The sequence below is a fragment of the Podarcis tiliguerta genome, assembly GCF_965153285.1.
Source record: "Podarcis tiliguerta genome assembly, chromosome: 13".
In the NCBI taxonomy this organism is placed as follows: Eukaryota; Metazoa; Chordata; class Lepidosauria; order Squamata; family Lacertidae; genus Podarcis; species Podarcis tiliguerta.
This window is the reverse complement of record NC_139546.1, coordinates 16,194,917-16,213,206: the sequence shown is the minus strand read 5'-3', so window position 1 is coordinate 16,213,206 and position 18,290 is coordinate 16,194,917. Positions and strand designations below refer to the sequence as shown.

Sequence of the window (18,290 nt, the reverse complement as noted above, 5' to 3'; positions counted from 1 at the left end):
TACAACCAAACATCAGGAAGAACCTTCTGATGGTAAGATCTGTTCAACAGTGGAACGGCTTCCCTAGGGAGGTTGCGGACTCTCCTTCCTTGTGTGGGATGTGAAACACAAGAGCAGTCAAGTACAACATTCCTAGAGTGAACATGTTTACACATGGGGAGGAATGTTTGTCCAGCCAGCAGGTAAACTTCCTGTTTCCTTCTGGGCTGGGACGGACGTTCTCCTCATGTGACTAGAGGTGGGTGTGGCCTCACCTGTGCAGGTAACGACAAAAGCACAGGGCAGGGCAGCCATCTCCCTCTCTATGACTACTTTCCTTGAGGAATGCTCTCTTGGCCTCCAGCCATGAGAGGACAAAGGGACTGTCTCTTTTTGGGATAGTTTCCAGGTGTATGTTACTTTTCTAAGCTAAGTCTGCCTTCTGGGATCCGATGGTGAACAGAATGTGAGTAAACTCTTTTTATACTTTTATAGAAGACTGTGCCTGTTATCTTTTATGAGGGAATAAGGGGAAAATACCAGAACAATTATTATAGAGGCTTTATCGAACCTGAGCAAACGCATCCGCTGTGTGTTTAAAAAGGGGAATGTTACTCTGCTAAAATGTGAACTTGTTAACACAAGTTGGAAAGGCTATAATCAAACAATATATCCTCTCCTGCATCCCTGAACATTCCCACACCTTGGAGGTTTTTCAGCAGAGGTTGTGTGGCCATCTGTCATGGATGCTTTCGCTGAGATTCCTACATTGCAGGGGGTTGGACTAGATGACCATTGACGTCTCATCCAACTCTACGATTCTGTGATTCTACGGACACAGGAATAACCTTCCCTGCGCTTGGGAACCTTGATATTGCATGGAGGCTCCTAAATACATTCAGCTGAACAGGTAAATACATTCCTGCTCAGTGTGGCAATGGTGGAATAGGAGCTGACATGCAATGTGGAGTTGAAGGGAGAGCTGGCATGTGCTTTTTCCTATGCAGGTTTGGGCAAGGACACCTGAATAGGGTTCTGGATTCCCTGTTAATTCGTCTACTCATTCCTTTTCTCAGAAAGTTCAGTCTGCTTGATCCCATCCCACTTTCGGAGCAAACTTTTTCCGTGTGCTGCAGCCAATTTATCGGTTGTCTGTGAGTTCACCGGGGCAAATGTGCAAATTCAGCATTTGTCAAGCGTTTGGGCGGGGGATGAACAAGCAAAAACGCAAGTTTGCAAGTGTAGGAGGAAGAGGGATAAATGAAGGGGAAGCAGGCCAAGGCTTATACCAGGACAGAGAGGCACAATAGTCAACAGAAACATTATTCATCTGAACTAGCAGTCATTCCAAGCACGGCCCAAAACACAACAGAAACCTCAAACGACACAATCAACATTGCATCTGGTTTGTCCCTTAGCTGGAACTGGAAGCGTGTTTGTGGATGTGAGCGAATGCTAGGGATGGATAAACCTGTCAATTTCAGTTCCACTGTTTCTTATTTTTTCAGTCTTCAGTTCAGATTGCCCCATGTCCACATCACTTTGCAGAAAATAAAAATCCTCTTGAGAACTCACCAGTGCTTTGGTGCATGTTTCTCCAAATAAACAGCTTAGCAAGCAATTTATCTTAATATAATGCATATTATATTACACCAGTGTGGTGTAGTGGTTAAGAGCGGTAGTCTCGTAATCTGGGGAACCAGGTTCGCGTCTCTGCTCCTCCACATGCAGCTGTTGGGTGACCTTGGGCCAGTCACACTTCTCTGAAGTCTCTCAGCCCCACTCACCTTACAGAGTGTTTGTTGTGGGGGAGGAAGGGAAAGGAGAATGTTAGCCGCTTTGAGACTCCTTAAAGGGAGTGAAAGGCGGGATATCAAATCCAAACTCTTCTTCTTCTCTTCTTATGCTCACTATTTTTTTAAAATGCAAACTTTCGCCTGATATACCCGTATATTCATTTGTGTACATGTTGTCAGGTTCAAGAAGTGCAGATTTTGAAGAATAGCTATGTTTTGGTTCATGTATTTTTTTTGCAGAACTGCCAATTGAATAGGTAAAGGGACCCCTGACCATTTGGTCCAGTCGTGGCCGACTCTGGGGTTGCGCGCTCACCTCACTTTATTGGCCGAGGGAGCCGGCGTACAGTTTCCAGGTCATGTGGCCAGCATGACTAAGCCGCTTCTGGCAAACCAGAGCAGCGCACAGAAACACCGTTTACCTTCCTGCTGGAGTGGTACCTATTTATCTACTTGCACTTTGACGTGCTTTCGAACTGCTAGGTTGGCAGGAGCAGGGACCGAGCAACAGGAGCTCACCCCGTCGCGGGGATTCGAACAGCTGACCTTCTGATCAGCAAATCCTAGGCTCTGTGGTTTAACCCACAGCACCACCCACGTCCCTTTGCTAACTGAATAGGTTCGCATTAAAATGTGAAATGAGTGGTACTTCTCCCCCTGTCTTTAGTGAATACACAAGAAGCTGCTCCTCTTTTACAAATATATTTTTTATAAAGCCCCTAACAAAACACAAAGCTGAAATCCTACACACACATAGCTGGGAGTAAGTCCGACTGATCTCAGTGGGACTTCTTCCGAGCAGACATGAATAAGATTGCACTGCCAGCCCTAAAGTGATGCCCCTGGAACATTGCAGTACTTGGAAGTGCAAGGAGCGTGTAATGACAACATAAAAATGCTACCTGTGGCAATTAATCTGTGACGACGCATTCACATATCCAAGTCATTATTTGATGCTATATAGCCAAGAAGCAGCTCGGCAGAGTTTACGAGGGAATTTCACTAGCTGTCTTCTAACTAATGCCTGCCTGCCAACAACCCATTCTCTGGGGAATTGCAGGCCCCAGGCTAATAATTAACATCCTCCAGGGATTAATTGACCAAAGGGCACCGATACAAATAAGTCCTCTGTTTTGTGCTAGTATCCTGCAGTTGCCTGAGTGCCAGAGAATCAGTGCAACCGACTCAGGTGAGTCAGTTCAAAAAGTGGAGGGGTTTGGGGGCTATAGGTATGGGGCTGGTGGAAGGTGAGATATAAAGTCTGTTTTGGATGGTGAGTTATTAACTAACTGGAATGATCAGACAAAGAAATAAAGAGAGAGGAGTGGTAGCTAATACAGTGGTACCTCGGGTTACATACACTTCAGGTTACATATGCTTCAGGTTACAGACTCTGCTAACCCAGAAATAGTGCTTCAGGTTAAGAACTTTGCTTCAGGATATGAACAGAAATTGTGTTCCGGCGGTGCGGCAGCAGCAGGAGGCCCCATTAGCTAAAGTGGTGCTTCAGGTTAAGAACAGTTTCAGGTTAAGAACGGACCTCTGGAACGAATTAAGTACTTAACCTGAGGTACCACTGTACAGACATTCCTAGACTACAACACCCATCATCTCTGACTACATATGGATGGCAGATGGGTAAGGATGGAAGGATTAGTCATCTCGCTCGCTCACATTTCCAATCTTCACGTTTCTGCAGCAAGTGGTGGGTTTTGTTTTTAAATACCCATGAAAATTCTTCAACATTTTAGTACGGATTTCTTCTGATGAACACAGGTTTGCACGCAGTTTTGACTAATTTTTGTGAGCAATTTCCCATAACATAATTAATTTCTGTATGTTGTTTTAACAAATGCATTCATTTCAAATGCACGTTTCCCCTTAGTATATACATTTTTGTAAACCTTGGGTGGTTAGAGAACTGCATCGCAACATTCGGATAAATGCAAATTTCAAAAGATGGGGGCGTTCCGGTTCTCATATTGTTTTGGAAAGTGTGATAGATTCAGTTTTAAGTGCAAAGAAGATGTTTTAATGGAAAGAAGGAGAAGTCCCGACGAAAGAAGAATGGGTACAAAAACTTATGGAATACGCAGAAATGGCAAACTTACCAGAAAAATAAGAACTCAAGATAACAAACTTTTCATAAAAGAATGGAAATGGTTTTTTTGGATATTTACAAACAAACTGTGAACAGATAAGAACTTAATGTAACAAGGCTTAATGTAATAACCTGCAGTTTTATAAGAGTATACGTTTAAAGTAGATGAACAAATGATTAAGTTAATTTGGAATATGCAGAAAATATGAAAAATAAATTTAAGGAACCACAGAAAGATGGGGAAGGAATTCAAGTTTAGAAATGTTAAAATTATTGTAAAATTATTGAAATGTATAAAATTGCAATTACAGTGGTGCCCCGCAAGACGAATGCCTCGCAAGACGGAAAACCCGCTAGACTAAAGGGTTTTCCGTTTTGGAGGTGCTTCGCAGGACGAATTTCTCTATGGGCTTGCTTCGCAAAACGAAAATGTCTTGCGAGTTCCTGCAATTTTTTTCCGCTCCCCACCCCCTTTTTCTAAGGCACTAAGCTGCTAATAGCCTTTTAGCAGCTAATCCGCTAATCCCTTAAGCCTTTAATAGCCGCTAAACCGCTAATAGCGCTAATCCGCTAATAGGGTTGCTTCGCAAGACGAAAAAACCGCTAGACGAAGAGACTCACGGAACGGATTCTTTTTGTCTTGCGAGGCACCACTATTATGTATATATAATGCAAACTGAATAAAAAATCTGCCCTATGCCAAACCATAGGTTCCTCACCCTTGATGTAGAGGCAGACGGGTGTCAATGGTGGCAGAAGTGGAACAAAATGTAAAAGAGAAGAAACAGGGATGCACGATTCAAAGGATGAACAGGGAAGGAAAGACAGGCATATTTTCTTAGGGCTCTTTCACACGCATGCCTATCAAGTGATGAAGCAACATCCACTGATGTCTTGCAGGCGCTATCATACCATCTCAAAACATAAATGCTTTTCAGCGGAATCCATTCACACAGATCCAGCTGCGGCTGATCAATTAAATGAGTAATGAGAAATCTAGGGGGTGTGAAGGTGAAGAATCGGCTCTTAAATTCAAATAGCTGCTCACTCTGAAGTGTCAAACGGCACAGGAGCTCTTTCTCTCTTTGTACATCTTTTTATACGTGCGCACACAGAGAGCACTGCAGGCGGATGCTTAACCTGTACAAACATGCAATCCACTTTAAAATTTACAATGGGTTTTCGTATTTGCTTTATGCAAATATTATTGCTACAATTAATATTTTTTCGCCTTGGGAATCCAAATGAAGACGAAGCAGGGAGTGTTTTGCCCAGTGGTGAATTTGGGGTGCAATCCTGCATACCAATGATGGCCCTCAAATATTGCTGGACTACAACTCCCATCATCCCTGACCATTGGGCATGCTGACGGGGCCTGATGGGTGTTGGGATCCAGCAATGACTGGAGGGCCAGAAATTGCTCTGCTGTGTACACTTACGTACCTTCAAGTAAATACCACTAAACTCTAGGGGCCTCAAGTTTCTAGAAGACACGTATAGGATTTCACTGTTAGATCTGTGGCGTAAATATGGGTAGGCATTCAAACCCTTTCAGTCCCTGATCCATGCTTCTCTGCAGTGAACAATATCCCATATCTGTTGTTTTCTTAAAGCAGGACAGGCAGAATGTCTGGGGACCAAAGGAGAAGACGGGTTGGAATTGTGGGCTATGGGCATCTAGGTAGGTGGTGTTTCTTGACCATTTCCCTCCTCTGTCCATCTGATTCTGAAGATGGCTTTCCTAGGCAATGTGTTTTCTCCCTTTGTTGAGTACCTTTTCCCACTGTCCAGTCCTCTATTATGTCTTTTATTTCAAAATAAAATTTAAAACACACACACACAATGTGTTTCATAAAACAATTTATCCTGTCCTGTTTTGGAAAAGACCTGATGATTCTCAGAATACTTGTTATATTTCCATGTCCATGTAACATTTGGAGGTGTGGCCCACAAACTTGATGAAAGGAGTCCTCTGTACCAGTGAGTTTGTGGGCCAGAGTGGCTAAGAAACTGAGAGACCTGATGGATCCTTCCACCCATGCCTCACCATTGACTACCCTGGCTGGGGCTGATGGCAATCCGGCAACATTGGGAAGGGTGCAAGTTCCTCATTCCTGCTAAATTATTTGTGTCGCCCTGCCATTGATTTGTGCTGGAGGTGAAACCTAGTGGGGAAGTTCTCTACTTCTAAATGTATAGAGATGTGGGTGGCGCTGTGGTCTAAACCACTGAGCCTCTTGGGCTTGTCAATCGGAAGGTTGTCGGTTCGAATCCCTGCGATGGGGTGAGCGCCCATTGCTCTGTCCCAGCTCCTGCCAACCTAGCAGACACCAGTGCAAGTAGATAAACAGGTACTGCTGTGGCGGGAAGGTAAATGGAGTTTCTGTGCGCTCTGGTTTCCATCATGGTGTTCCGTTGTGTCAGAAGCGGTTTAGTCATGCTGGCCACATGATCTGGAAAGCTGTCTATGGGCAAACGCCGGCTCCCTTTGCCTGAAAGCGAGATGGGCGCTGCAACCCTATAGTCGCCTTTGACTAGACTTAACCATCCAGGGGTCCTTTACCTTTACAGTCATACTTTGGGTTGAATGTGCTTCAGGTTGAGCACTTTCGGGTTGCTCTCCGCGGCAACCCAGAAGTAACGGAGCACGTTACATCCGGGTTTCGCCACACACCCATGCGCAGATGCTCAAAACACGACCCACACAGACGCGCTGTCGCGTCTTACGTTCTATTCAGGATGTGAATGTGGCTCCGGAACGGATCCCGTTCGCATCCTGAGGTACCACTGTACTTCTGAATGTATTACTTCTTTAAGAAGAAAATAATTGCTTTGCAGGTTCAGAATAATATCTTCCTGTTTTCCCACTGTGGCCAGGCAGATCTTTCTTGGCACTCACAAAACAGGGCATGGAAACTGATTCCTTTGCTGGGAACTCGAAAAGATGCCACCCAAAGGACAAAAATGAGCTCTGCATCCTAAGAGAACACCATTTCTCTCTCTCTCTCTCTGTCTTTGTTGTGATGTTAGTCTGTGTCAGAGTTTGAGAAATCCTGGGAAATGATGCCAGGAATTAGTAGACGGGCATTCGTGCTTCTGCAAGAAACAGATTTGATGGGGCAGCAGGTGTTTGAGACACAGAGCCAAGTTCCTGGATCTGTGATACTTTTCTGTTCCACTTTCTGTCTCCAGGCCAGTACCTGGTGAAACGGCTACAAGATGACGGACTCCGACATGGGCTGGAGCTGGCCTTTGTTTGGAACCGGGATGCCAGGAAGCTGGTGGGGACAGTGCCAGAGGAGCTGCAGCTGGGGAAGCTGACGGACTTCTTGGAGCGGTGAGCAAGCAAGCCCAGCCAGGACTTGGCTGCTTTCACACGTGTATGTGTAATGGCGAGGATAAAGAAAATGAACCACCATGAACCATGGATGTAGCCAAGGAGGAGGAAGGGAGGGGCAGCTGCCCCCCCATAGATAAAAATACGTAGCCGAGGTTCTGCCCCCCTAACGAAAGGCCTGCCCCCCCCTACAAAAATCTTGGCTACGCCCATGCCACAATACTTTGAGATAAACACTCAGCCTGCATTCCCCTGTAGGCCTACCTGGGAGTAAGTCTCATCAATCTCACTGGCACTTGCACCCAAGTAAGGGGGAATTTATCTGTCAATTTCACTTTTCGCAATCTTAAATTTTGGTTCCCCCACCTTTCTGCATCAGCCTGTGATATATGTACAGCCGTACCTTGGTTGTCAAACACCTTGGAACTTGGACGTTTTGGCTCCCAAATGATCGAAACCCGGAAGTGACTGCTTTCGAACGTTCTTTTGGAAGCCGAACATCTGGCCGGGCTTCCGATCGGCTGCAGGAGCTTCCTGCAGCCAATCAGAAGCCACAATATGGAAGTTAAATACTTTGGAAGTCCAACGGACTTCCGGAACAGATTCCATTTGACTTCCAAGATACGACTGTATATGTTGTAAGTCCTCATGAAAATTCACTGGCATTTTAGTGCAATTTCTTCTAATAGACAATATAATTTTTTGCATAATATATACATTTTTGCAACGAAGCATCCCCTAATATATTTTTATATGTTATTTTCATATTTCCTGGAGAACTGCATTGCAAAATTCAGAGGAGTGTGAATTTCAAAGGATATATTTCAGTTCATATATCATTTTGGAAAGTGTGAATTATGTAGGTTTACCTTACAATGTGAATTGAGTCTCATTTCTCCCCCATCTCTGCATCCAAGTAAGCAGTCCTAGGATTGCACTGACCTTTCACAATGTTGCCATAGCTCATTGACAGAGCAGATACTTTGCATGCCAAAGGTTTTGTTGTTGTTGTTGTTTGTACCCATCTGATTAGGTTGCCCCAGACACTGGGTGGTTTCCAACATATGTAAAAAATAAAACATTTAACATTAAAAAAAACCTTCCTTATACAGGGCTGCCTTCAGATATCTTCTAAAGGTCGTATAGTTACTTATCTCCCTGACATCTGATGAGAGGGTGTTCCACGGGGTGGGTGCCACTACCAAGAAGGCCCTCTGCCTGGTTCCCTGTAACTTCACTTTTTGCAGTGAGGGAACTGCCAGAAGGCCCTCGGAGCTGGACCTCAGTGTGCGGGCTGAACGATGGGGGTGAAGACGCTCCTTCAGGTTTACAGGCCCGAGGCCTTTTAGGGCTTAAAAGGTCAGTAGCAACACTTTGAATTGTGCTCGGAAACGTGCTGGGAGCCAATGTAGATCTTTCAGGACCAGTGTTATATGGTCTCAGCAGCCACTCCCAGTCACCAGTGTCACTGCTGCATTCTGGATTAGTTATAGTTTCCAAGTCACCTTCAAAGGTAGAGCGCATTGCAGTAGTGCAAGCGGGAGATAACCTGGGCATGCACCACCCTGGCAAGACAGTGCACAGGCAAGTTGGGTTCAATCCCCAGCTTCTCCAGGTAGGGCTAGGAAAACTCTGGAGAGCCACTGCAAATCAGTCGTCCAAAGATGGGGGACTTAGAGTGGGGGACATAGCTATCAACCGTCCCTTATTTGGCGGGAAAGTCCCTTATCCTAGCGCTGTGTCCCGCTGCTGTCCCTTATTGATGATGTCCCTTAAATTTCCCGGGTTTCAAAGGAAGCAGCTCCTCTCCCTCCCTCCCTGCTGGTCAGGGAGGAGGGAGGCTCCAACTGTGTTGCTTGGCTGCGTTGCTCACCCAATAAGGAGTCTAAGAACGACTCGGGTGTGGAGCTTGCATGTCCTGGGGACTCGCCTTTGCTCAGCGCTTCCCAGCGGAGAGGTGAAAGTGGTTTTCCTTGCTGCATCCCCTTTGCCGGGTTGCTGCGCTGTGGGAAGCACCATTTGAGGCTTTGTTTGGCTGCTGGCTGGGCTTTCTGCCTTTGGCTCGGAGGGGCTCAGAAGTCGAACATATCTGTGTTCTGAAAATCCCTTATTTTGGCTGCTGATCCCTTATTTTTGAGTCTGCTGGTCCCTTATTTTCAAATCTGTAAGTTGACAGCTATGGTGGGGGACCAGATTGCCATTCCCCACACTTGCCACTAAAGTTTGGCTTGGACCCTCATCCAGAGTGACCTTGGCACAATTACAGATCCAGCCATCTTACCATGCCTCTCTCCTCTCTCCAAAGGCGGGCTGACATCATCATTGAAGTGGCCCATCCCTGCATTGTCCAAGATCACGGGGAGTCCTTTCTGAAAGCTGCAGATTTCATGGTAAGGGCTGCAGGTGCCTTCAGAAAGAGGCATCTGGCACCAGGACACCCCCTTCAAGGTGTGGTTAGTTAGATCGCCTTTCTGACCTTGGCTTGGTTGGTTCAATGAGAATCATCATTCTCCCCCCCCCACACACTTTTGCCCTGCCCCAAACACATTTTTATTCTTCCCATCAACACAATCCCCTGGGTGATATACAAAATGTGTTCCCCCCCCCCAAAGGTAGAATAGAAAATAGAATCCAAATAAAGCAAAAGCCAGTATCAAACAAATATCTCCTCCGTCAACAAAATCAGCATAAAATCCATATGACATAGCCTAAAACGCAGCATCAAAAGATCTAAATTGCATGATACAGGTAGTATTGAAAGAGCTAGGGGAATATAAAGGGTCTTCACTTGACACAGAAAAGGTGTTATTGCAGTTGCCAGGTGAGTCTGTCTGGGAGGAGTGTTCCATAACTTTCCCCCGCCCCAGGGGCCACCTGCACCCTTAGTTCTTGCCTCAATCATAGAATCACGGAATTGTAGAGCTGGAAGGGACCTGTAAGGGCCATCTAGTCCAACCCTCTGCAATGCAGGAATCACAGCTAAAGAATCTCTAACGCAGGCTTCGTCAAACTCAGCCCTCCAGATGCTTTTGGCCTACAACTCCCATGATCCCTAGCTAGCAGGACCAGTGGTCAGGGATGATGGGAATTGTAGTCTCAAAACATCTGGAGGGCTGAGGAAGCCTGCTCTAATGGATGCCCACACAACCTGTCTCAAAACTTCCAAAGGAGGAGAGTCCGCCATCTTCCAAGGTGGCTTGTTCAGAATGTTCTCCCTAAAGTTTTCTCGGGATCTCCCTTCTTCTCATTGTCATCCATTGGTTTGGGTCCTCCCTTCCGGAGTAGCAGAAAACAAGCTTCCTCCATCTTCCATGTGATAGCCCTTCAGAGATTGGAAGGTGGCTACCATGTCACTTCTCAATCTTCTCTTCTTCAGGCTGAACACACCCAACTCCCTCAACCATTCCTCATCAGGCTTCCAGACCCTTTATCATGTTGGCTACCTTCCCCTGCACACTTTCCAGCTTGTCAATATCCAAGTCACCTGGAAGCAGATGAACCTAGCCATGTGTTGGCAGCTGGCTTAATTTTTATTTATTTTTTAATGTTCTGGGCTGGCAAATTGTAAGTGAGGCTGCTCTGATGCTGTTTGTATAACATAAACTGTCCTGCAGATTTTGCCCTTTCTTTACATTTGTCAATGGTTCTGCACTGTGCAATAGTGTTGTTGTGAACCAGTTTTACTGTGACCAGCCATTGTGTGTGTGTGTGTGTGTGTGTGTGTGTGTGTGTGAGAGAGAGAGAGAGAGAGAGATTTCTCTCACCTATTTATTTTGTAAAGCTTTGTTTTGTTCTGCTAACAGCATAGTTCTGGTCTAGAGCTCAGAAATTTATAAAAAATAACCACAGGAGCATTTAAACATCACACAGTGTTATTTATAGGGACCAGACAAAACACAAGAACCTCCGAACACTCCAGATGATTTCTGGTGTCCAGACAGAAGGCCTGCAATAAACAGAGACAATTTGGGCTCGTCCTATTAAGGGAACATGCGTGTTCCTTTTCATTCAGCCTCCCTCCACCCCTCGCCCACGATTCAAACCTGACAAGTCTAGCATCTGTCTTTCTCCGCTTCTGCAGGAAAAGTTTCTCATCTCAGCCTTGACCGTGTTGTGCAAATAGATTTTTCTTTTGTCTTCCTGTATGCTCTTGTGGTTAAAGCCTGCACAATCCAAAAAAAACCTGAACAGTTCTGCAGCTCCTCCAAATCACTTAAAAATAAACAAACGCCCAAATTAACTTTTGGCTCAATAGATGATGTTGATGGTTCTGCTGCCCTTGGGAGATGCCTGTGAAATGGGGGGCAGGAATCAAACCACACAACATCTGCTTCTTTGCCTCTTCAAAAGAGAGGGTGGAGGGTGATTTTGACTAGTACGCTTTGCATGGTTGTCCATCGTTTGGATGCTGAATCTCAACAGGTGGCAAATGGACCAGATTTGAGGTCCCGAGGGCTCCTCTTCCTGCTTTACATTTTCTTTACACACCTGCCTGATGTTTAACTGATTCCTCTTGCTCAATACTAACTACACTGGGGGTGTCTGACATGGTGTTTTCCAGACTTTGGTTATGCCACAGAAATGTCTCCGTTCCCGCCTCTCTCCTCCTAAGACCTCCCCTTCTTAAAACCCTTGCCCCTGTCAGGAGGTCCTACACACGAGTAGGAGTCCGGCAGAGACACATGCCCGACTGGCATGTTCTCTCCCTCCTGGTTGTTCGTTCGGGAGATTCAAAAGCTTTCTCCAGCCCAAACATCACAGTGACTGATACAAAGAGGCATCAGCACACTTCAGGATCAGCAGAGTATAGGCAGTCAGCGTTCAGACTCAGTAATGCAGCAATTTAGCTAAACTACGTTTATTTACTCTTGAATTATGGTGCTGGAGGAGACTCTTGAGAGTCCCATGGACTGCAAGAAGATCAAACCTCTCCATTCTGAAGGAAATCAGCCCTGACTGCTCACTGGAAGGACAGATCCTGAAGCTGAGACTCCAATACTTTGGCCACCTCATGAGAAGAGAAGACTCCCTGGAAAAGACCCTGATGTTGGGAAAGATGGAGGGCACAAGGAGAAGGGGGCGACAGAGGACGAGATGGTTGGATAGTGTTCTTGAAGCTACCAGCATGAGTTTGACTAAACTGCGGGAGGCAGTGGAAGACAGAAGTGCCTGGCGTGCTCTGGTCCAGGGGGTCACGAAGAGTCGGACATGACTAAACGACTAAACAACAACAACGTTTATTTACATATATACACTCGGAGCATCGTAACCCAGCTCCTTCCTCTTCAGCATCAGACAGCAAAGAGAAAGAACAAAGGACAAACGTCCTACATCATGGAAACACAGTAATACAAACATCCTGTCTCCGTCACTTCCCACAATGTGGAATGAAAACATACACCGTCATGTGATATAAACAATCCCATGACTGCAACACGGGAAAAGAATCCTAACAGCGCCCCCCCCCCCTGCTTATCCCACTGAAAATGAACTTCCTTCCAACCCCACTGCTCTGGTCAGATACTAATTTCTCCCACATTCTGCATGCATCCAACAAAATAAATTATTTGCCATTAAATAAATGGGGAGGAGTAGCCAGTCTGCACCCAAATCAGAATTCTCCCTCTAGCTTCCCAACACCAGCAGCTGCAAAGTAAACGTTTCTACATTCTCCTAGGTGGGATCGCCAACAGCCTTGGCAGATTTAGACACCGAGCTTAAATTGCGCAAAGCTGCAAGAGAGGCCGGGCACACCCTCTATATCCCCAGTGGGGCTTTATGGGGTGGACAAGACATCCAGAGGTTGGATGACGGAGGGTTGCTTCAGGTAAGATGCCAGAGGGGGGCATCGCATTGGCAGTGCGAGTAGGTAAATGGGAAGACTGGAAAGAGGAAGGAGTGTGTGGCAGTTTATTGACTACCAGAATTGATTTGATTGATTGCAGATTTATAAACCACTTGATCAGAAAAGGTCTTCAAGCAGTGTAAAAACATACGTTTTTTGTTTACATTGTAATCCTGGCTTTGTTCCATGACAGAACTAGGTGGTGATGCCCTATGTTATGCATCACATACTCTTAAATCATGCCCTATTACGAAATATTGCTAATCCAGAATTTAGCAACAATTTGACTTTTAGAAGACCTCCGAAGGCAGCCCTGTTCAGGGAAGTTTTTAATGGGTGATAGATATAGGTAGGTAGCCATGCTGGTCTGCTGTAGTCGAAACAAAATAAAAAAAACTCCTTCCAGGAATCTGAAGAAGTGTGCATGCACACGAAAGCTCATACCAATACCAAACTTAGTTGGTCTCTAAGGTGTTACTGGAAGGAATTTTTTTATTTAATGGGTGATGTTTTATTGTGCTTTTAATATTTTGTTGGAAGCTGCCCAGAGTGGTTTGGGCAGCCAAGTCAGATGGAATGCATATTTATTATTATTATTATTATTATTATTATTATTATTATTATTAACTACACTGAAATGTTTGACTGTTTCTTTGATGGTTCCTTAAATCTTCCTGTCGCACTTGCCATCCTCCTCTGTCACACCACACCCCTTGAAAACCTCTGATCTAAGTGGCTGGAAGGCAAATTCTCTGACTCTTATCCTTCCATCTTCTAGGCACTGACTGTTACAATGGTGAAACACCCCAGCAGCTTCCGACTAAGTGGGCACCTGGGGGAGCTTGCGAAAGGTGCCCAGCAGGAACGTGTGGTCCTCTACGATGGCCCTGTGCGGAGATTGTGTCCCTTGGCTCCCAACAACGTCAACACCATGGCAGCAGCCTGCATGGCCGCCCCCAGCCTGGGCTTCGACGGTGTGAAAGGCTGTCTTATAGCTGACCCCAAGTGAGTCCCTGGCTTCTGCCTGCCGGGTGGGTGGGAATGTTGGCAAACGGACGGTGCCTGCCACCACCATCCTAAAAAGCTCCAGTCTAACTGACTGCTCTTCCCCACCACAGCCTTCCCGATTACCATGTGGTGGAAATCGAGGCCACTGGACAAGGCGGCTTCTCTGTCAGCGCAAAGCGCAAGAACCCAGCTGCCTGTGGGGCCGTCACAGGGGCAGCCACTTTTGCCGCTTTCTGGAGCAGCCTGTTAGGTGAGGATGAAACCCCCTAGTCTAGCATCCTGTTCTCAGGGAGGGCAGTCAAGCGCCAACGGGAAGCTTGTAAGCGAGATCTGAGTGCGACAGCAACCTCCCCATTTCCTAATTCTCCAATATGATGGTGCCACATTTTGCTTTGATCGTGACTCTTAATGCTAACTGCATCCTTGTACCCTCCAACACTTCTCCGATGAAAATAGGGATGTCTTAATCAATAATAAAAGGGAGGCGGGTGGCGCTGTGGGTTAAACCACAGAGCCTAGGACTTACCGATCAGAAGGTCGGCAGTTCGAATCCCCGCAACGGGGTGAGCTCCTATTGCTCGGTCCCTGCTCCTGCCAACCTAGCAGTTTGAAAGCAAGTCAAAGTGCAAGTAGATAAATAGGTACCGCTCCGGCGGGAAGGTAAACAGCGTTTTCGTGTGCTGCTCTGGTTCGCCAGAAGCGGCTTAGTCATGCTGGCCACATGACCCGGAAGCTGTACGCCAGCTCCCTCGGCCAATAAAGCGAGATGAGCGCCGCAACCCCAGAGTCAGCCACAACTGGACCTAATAGTCAGGGGTCCCTTTACCTTTACTTTAATCAATAATAATAATAATTTTACTATTTACTATTTATACTATTGCATACCCTCCAACATTTCTCCAATGAAAATAGGGAAGTCATATTCAATAATAAGAATAATACCCCGCCCATCTGACTGTGTTGCCCCAGCCGTTGCAGAGGTCTAAGGGAAAGTATGCAGGTGGTATTCTATGTCCCGGGATGGGGATCCCGAGGCCTTGGAAGCCAAATGCTTGTCTGCACACCTCGCTTAGTGCTCTCCCAACCCACACCTCCTCCCCTGGCCACAGCTTGCATTGTCCCTGCTCCACAACCTCTAGAACAGCAGATGTCCCCAGATGTTGTTGGACTACAACTCCCATCATCCCTAAGCTCTGGCCTTGCTAGCTAGGGGTGATGGGAGTTGTAGTTCAACAACATCTGAGGACCCACAGGTTGAGAAAGGCTGCTCTAGAATGTCTTCTTCAACTGTGATGACACCCCTTCCTTGCCTGGATTGGAGGGCTGTGTGTGTTTAGAAACAGATGACTTCTGCATGGCTGGAACAAAGGTCCCTCATGGAGAGAACGCAGCCCTCTGGCTGGAAAACGTTCCCCATCCCTGTCATATACGAATAGCAAACTCATTCTCCATGTTGAGAAGGAGTTTGGATTTGATATCCTGCTTTATCACTCCCCTTGAGGAGTCTCAAAGTGGCTAACATTCCCCTTTCCCTTCCTCCCCCACAACAAACACTCTGTGAGGTGAGTGGGGCTGAGAGACTTCAGAGAAGTGTGACTAGCCCAAGGTCACCCAGCAGCTGCATGTGGAGGAGCGGAGACGCGAACCCGGTTCACCAGATTGCGAGTCCACCGCTTTTAACCACTACACCACACTGGCTCTCAGAAGATTATGTAGCCAAAGCAGAACCCTCTGTGCACAAAGAAGGGAGGTATCTGCAGGCTTGGTGGGAACACCAAGGTTTGCAGCACCCATCATCATCATCATCATTTTTAGTGGGGGAAAGCCCTAAGGGGGGGGGGACTCACCCTCAAAAGCAGCCCATAGAAGACTGAGCATGGGAACAGCGAACTCCATCCGCTCACCTGGAAGCAAACTCCATTGAACACAATAGGACTTACTTCTGGGTAGAAGTGTATAGAATTGCCCGGTTCATCTTGTGTTGTCTATCGTGATGTCTTGAGTGGCCCTGTTGGGCGATGGGGTTTGGCAGTCCTTTGGGCTCTGACTTTTCTTTTCCTTTCCACAGTGTGCCAGGGCCACGGAGGCCGAGTCTATCTCTGCTGAACTTCATTGCATCTGTTCTCTAGAGGATTCACAGGCGATCTCTGTGGGTGCCAGAGGTTCAGTTGTAGGGAGCTGAGAAGGCTGGGAAAGAAGAGACATACCAGTGTCAAACCCCGCTGCATGCCTTTAATCCATCAATTCTATAAACATCCATCTATCTCTGCCTTCTTCCATTTCCAGCAACCTTCTTGTCTCGCACAAGCAATCTGGATTCTGCAGTCCTGTGTACACTTACTTAGGAGCAAGTCCCATTTGGCCTATTAGAGAGATGCCCTCAAGAGTCTTTCATATGATTCAAGGGTGTTTTAGAGGAACAGGGAAGGGCTCTTCCAAGTGCCACTCACGGCAATATTGCAGCAACACTGGCGAGTTAAAATATCCCCCGGTGATTGAGGAGCAGAAGGAACACATATTATTGTCAATTAGAGAAAATGGAAGAGATGTGGGGAAAGACCAGGGGAGATAATCTGACTGGCCTTCCTCAACCCTTATACTAAATATCTAATTATAAGGAAAGAAGCCTCTTAACCTGGCTCGTTTCCCCCCTCTTTCTCCTTCCCTTTAAAAAATACTCATTAATACTTCAATTTTTCTCTCTCTTTTACTTGGCACTGTTTATTATTGATTAGAGGCTACAACCCAGTTTAGGAAGACTTTTATTACAACTCTAAACAGGCTTACAGAGGAATAAGGCCCACTGAATTCAATGGCACTAAGTAAAATATGCTTAGGCTCACGCTGTTAATTTATTGGCAGGGTCCAGGGTATCGTCTGAAGGCACATGAGGAGACCATCTTGTTGAAGATAAGCGGGTCTGGGTTTGATCAGTGGCTGGATGGGTCACTAGCCGGGAACCACACTTACAGGATCATGGAATCTTATGCTACCTTGGGTTCCATGATTGAAAAATAGTGGGATAGAACTGCGGTTAAATAAATATTATTAATAATATGGGATGTAACCTGATTCGTCAGTTAAAACTGCCTCACATTTGTAGAAGGATGAAACATGACATCTGAAGGGAAGACACTAAAACGAATGACTGAGAATAGTCATTGAAATATACTGGCTGCCCCTGAACAGCCACATCGGGGTACACTAAATTTCAGAATGGTCCTTTAGAATTCCATTGTTAAGAGTGCATTTTGAGGAGCGCTTGGGTGAATACACAGCGGGTTGTGGGGCTCTGTGTCTACAAATGGCCGAAGAAAAATGGGATGGTCATCTTGAGTGGTCATTAGAACACACACCTGGAGAACTGTCACAAAGACAAAAGCAGAGCTAGATCAAATGGACTTAAATTACAGGAGGATAGGTTTTGTAGGAATGTAGGAATCTGCCTTGTACCAAGCTAGAGAGCTCTGTCCCATCTAACTGAATCTTGAATCTTGAGACTGAACCTGCTCAGCCATGGAACCAATTGCCTACAGGAGTGGTGGAGATGCTGGAGATCTTCAAACATTGTTTGGGGGGATACGCTAGCTCTGCGACAGTGGCTCTGTAAGGCAGGGTTAGCCAAAATGGGGTATTTTAGATGTTGTGGACTACAGCTCTTATCAGCCACAGACAACATGGTGAATAGCTAGGAATGATGGGAGTTGTAGTCAAAAAATCCAGAAACACCGTGTTGGCTGCCCCTGCTGTAAGACATATTATTATTCTGATAATACATATGTATGTTACATGCAAATTGCAGTTGCCTAGAATGAAGAATTGGATTAACAGAGAAGATGCCAGAGGAAAAAACTTAACGTAAGGACCCACAAAGGAGAGAAGTCCATGAGAAGTTAAGGAATTCCCTTTTTGTTTTGGTTATGTCGGACATTGCAGTGCACAGCCAAGAAGGAATGACTGCGGAAAGTAAGAAGTGCGCCTGCTAGTTCCTTCTTGCCAAATCCACACCATATAGTTGGCAGTAATATCAGATGTTAGGAAGATGTGCCTCAATTTTGGCCTTTCAGAGCTCTATGAAAGATTTAAGTGTTGCCACCTTTCCAGACAGGCGCCCACCAACAGTCAGCTTCTGCTAACAAAGGTGCAGCGGTAGCATGAGCTGCACCTGTGGAACTTCTGTCTGTCAGAGCTCTTGAAAAGCATGGGATTTCTGCTAAAAGGTAA

At 46.1% G+C, this 18,290-nt stretch overlaps 1 protein-coding gene across 5 annotated transcripts; it reads left to right on the top strand.

Moving 5' to 3' along the window:
- Positions 1 to 290: 290 nt before the first annotated feature.
- ASPDH (aspartate dehydrogenase domain containing) lies at positions 291 to 16,345 on the top strand. Of its 5 annotated transcripts, none has more exons than XM_083408251.1 (9): positions 291 to 445; positions 755 to 889; positions 5,493 to 5,557; positions 7,069 to 7,213; positions 9,519 to 9,603; positions 12,891 to 13,040; positions 13,837 to 14,063; positions 14,177 to 14,316; positions 16,135 to 16,345. In XM_083408251.1, the coding sequence occupies exons 2-9, from the start codon at positions 858 to 860 to the stop codon at positions 16,170 to 16,172; spliced, it is 882 nt and encodes a 293-aa protein (XP_083264377.1). In that variant the 5' UTR covers positions 291 to 445; positions 755 to 857; the 3' UTR covers positions 16,173 to 16,345. The 5 variants fall into 5 exon arrangements, with proteins under 5 accessions (XP_083264377.1, XP_083264379.1, XP_083264378.1 ...); XM_083408253.1 differs by lacking the exon at positions 5,493 to 5,557 and adding an exon at positions 2,918 to 2,964; XM_083408252.1 differs by lacking the exon at positions 755 to 889 and having other exon boundaries at positions 292 to 445.
- The last annotated feature ends 1,945 nt before the right edge of the window (positions 16,346 to 18,290 follow it).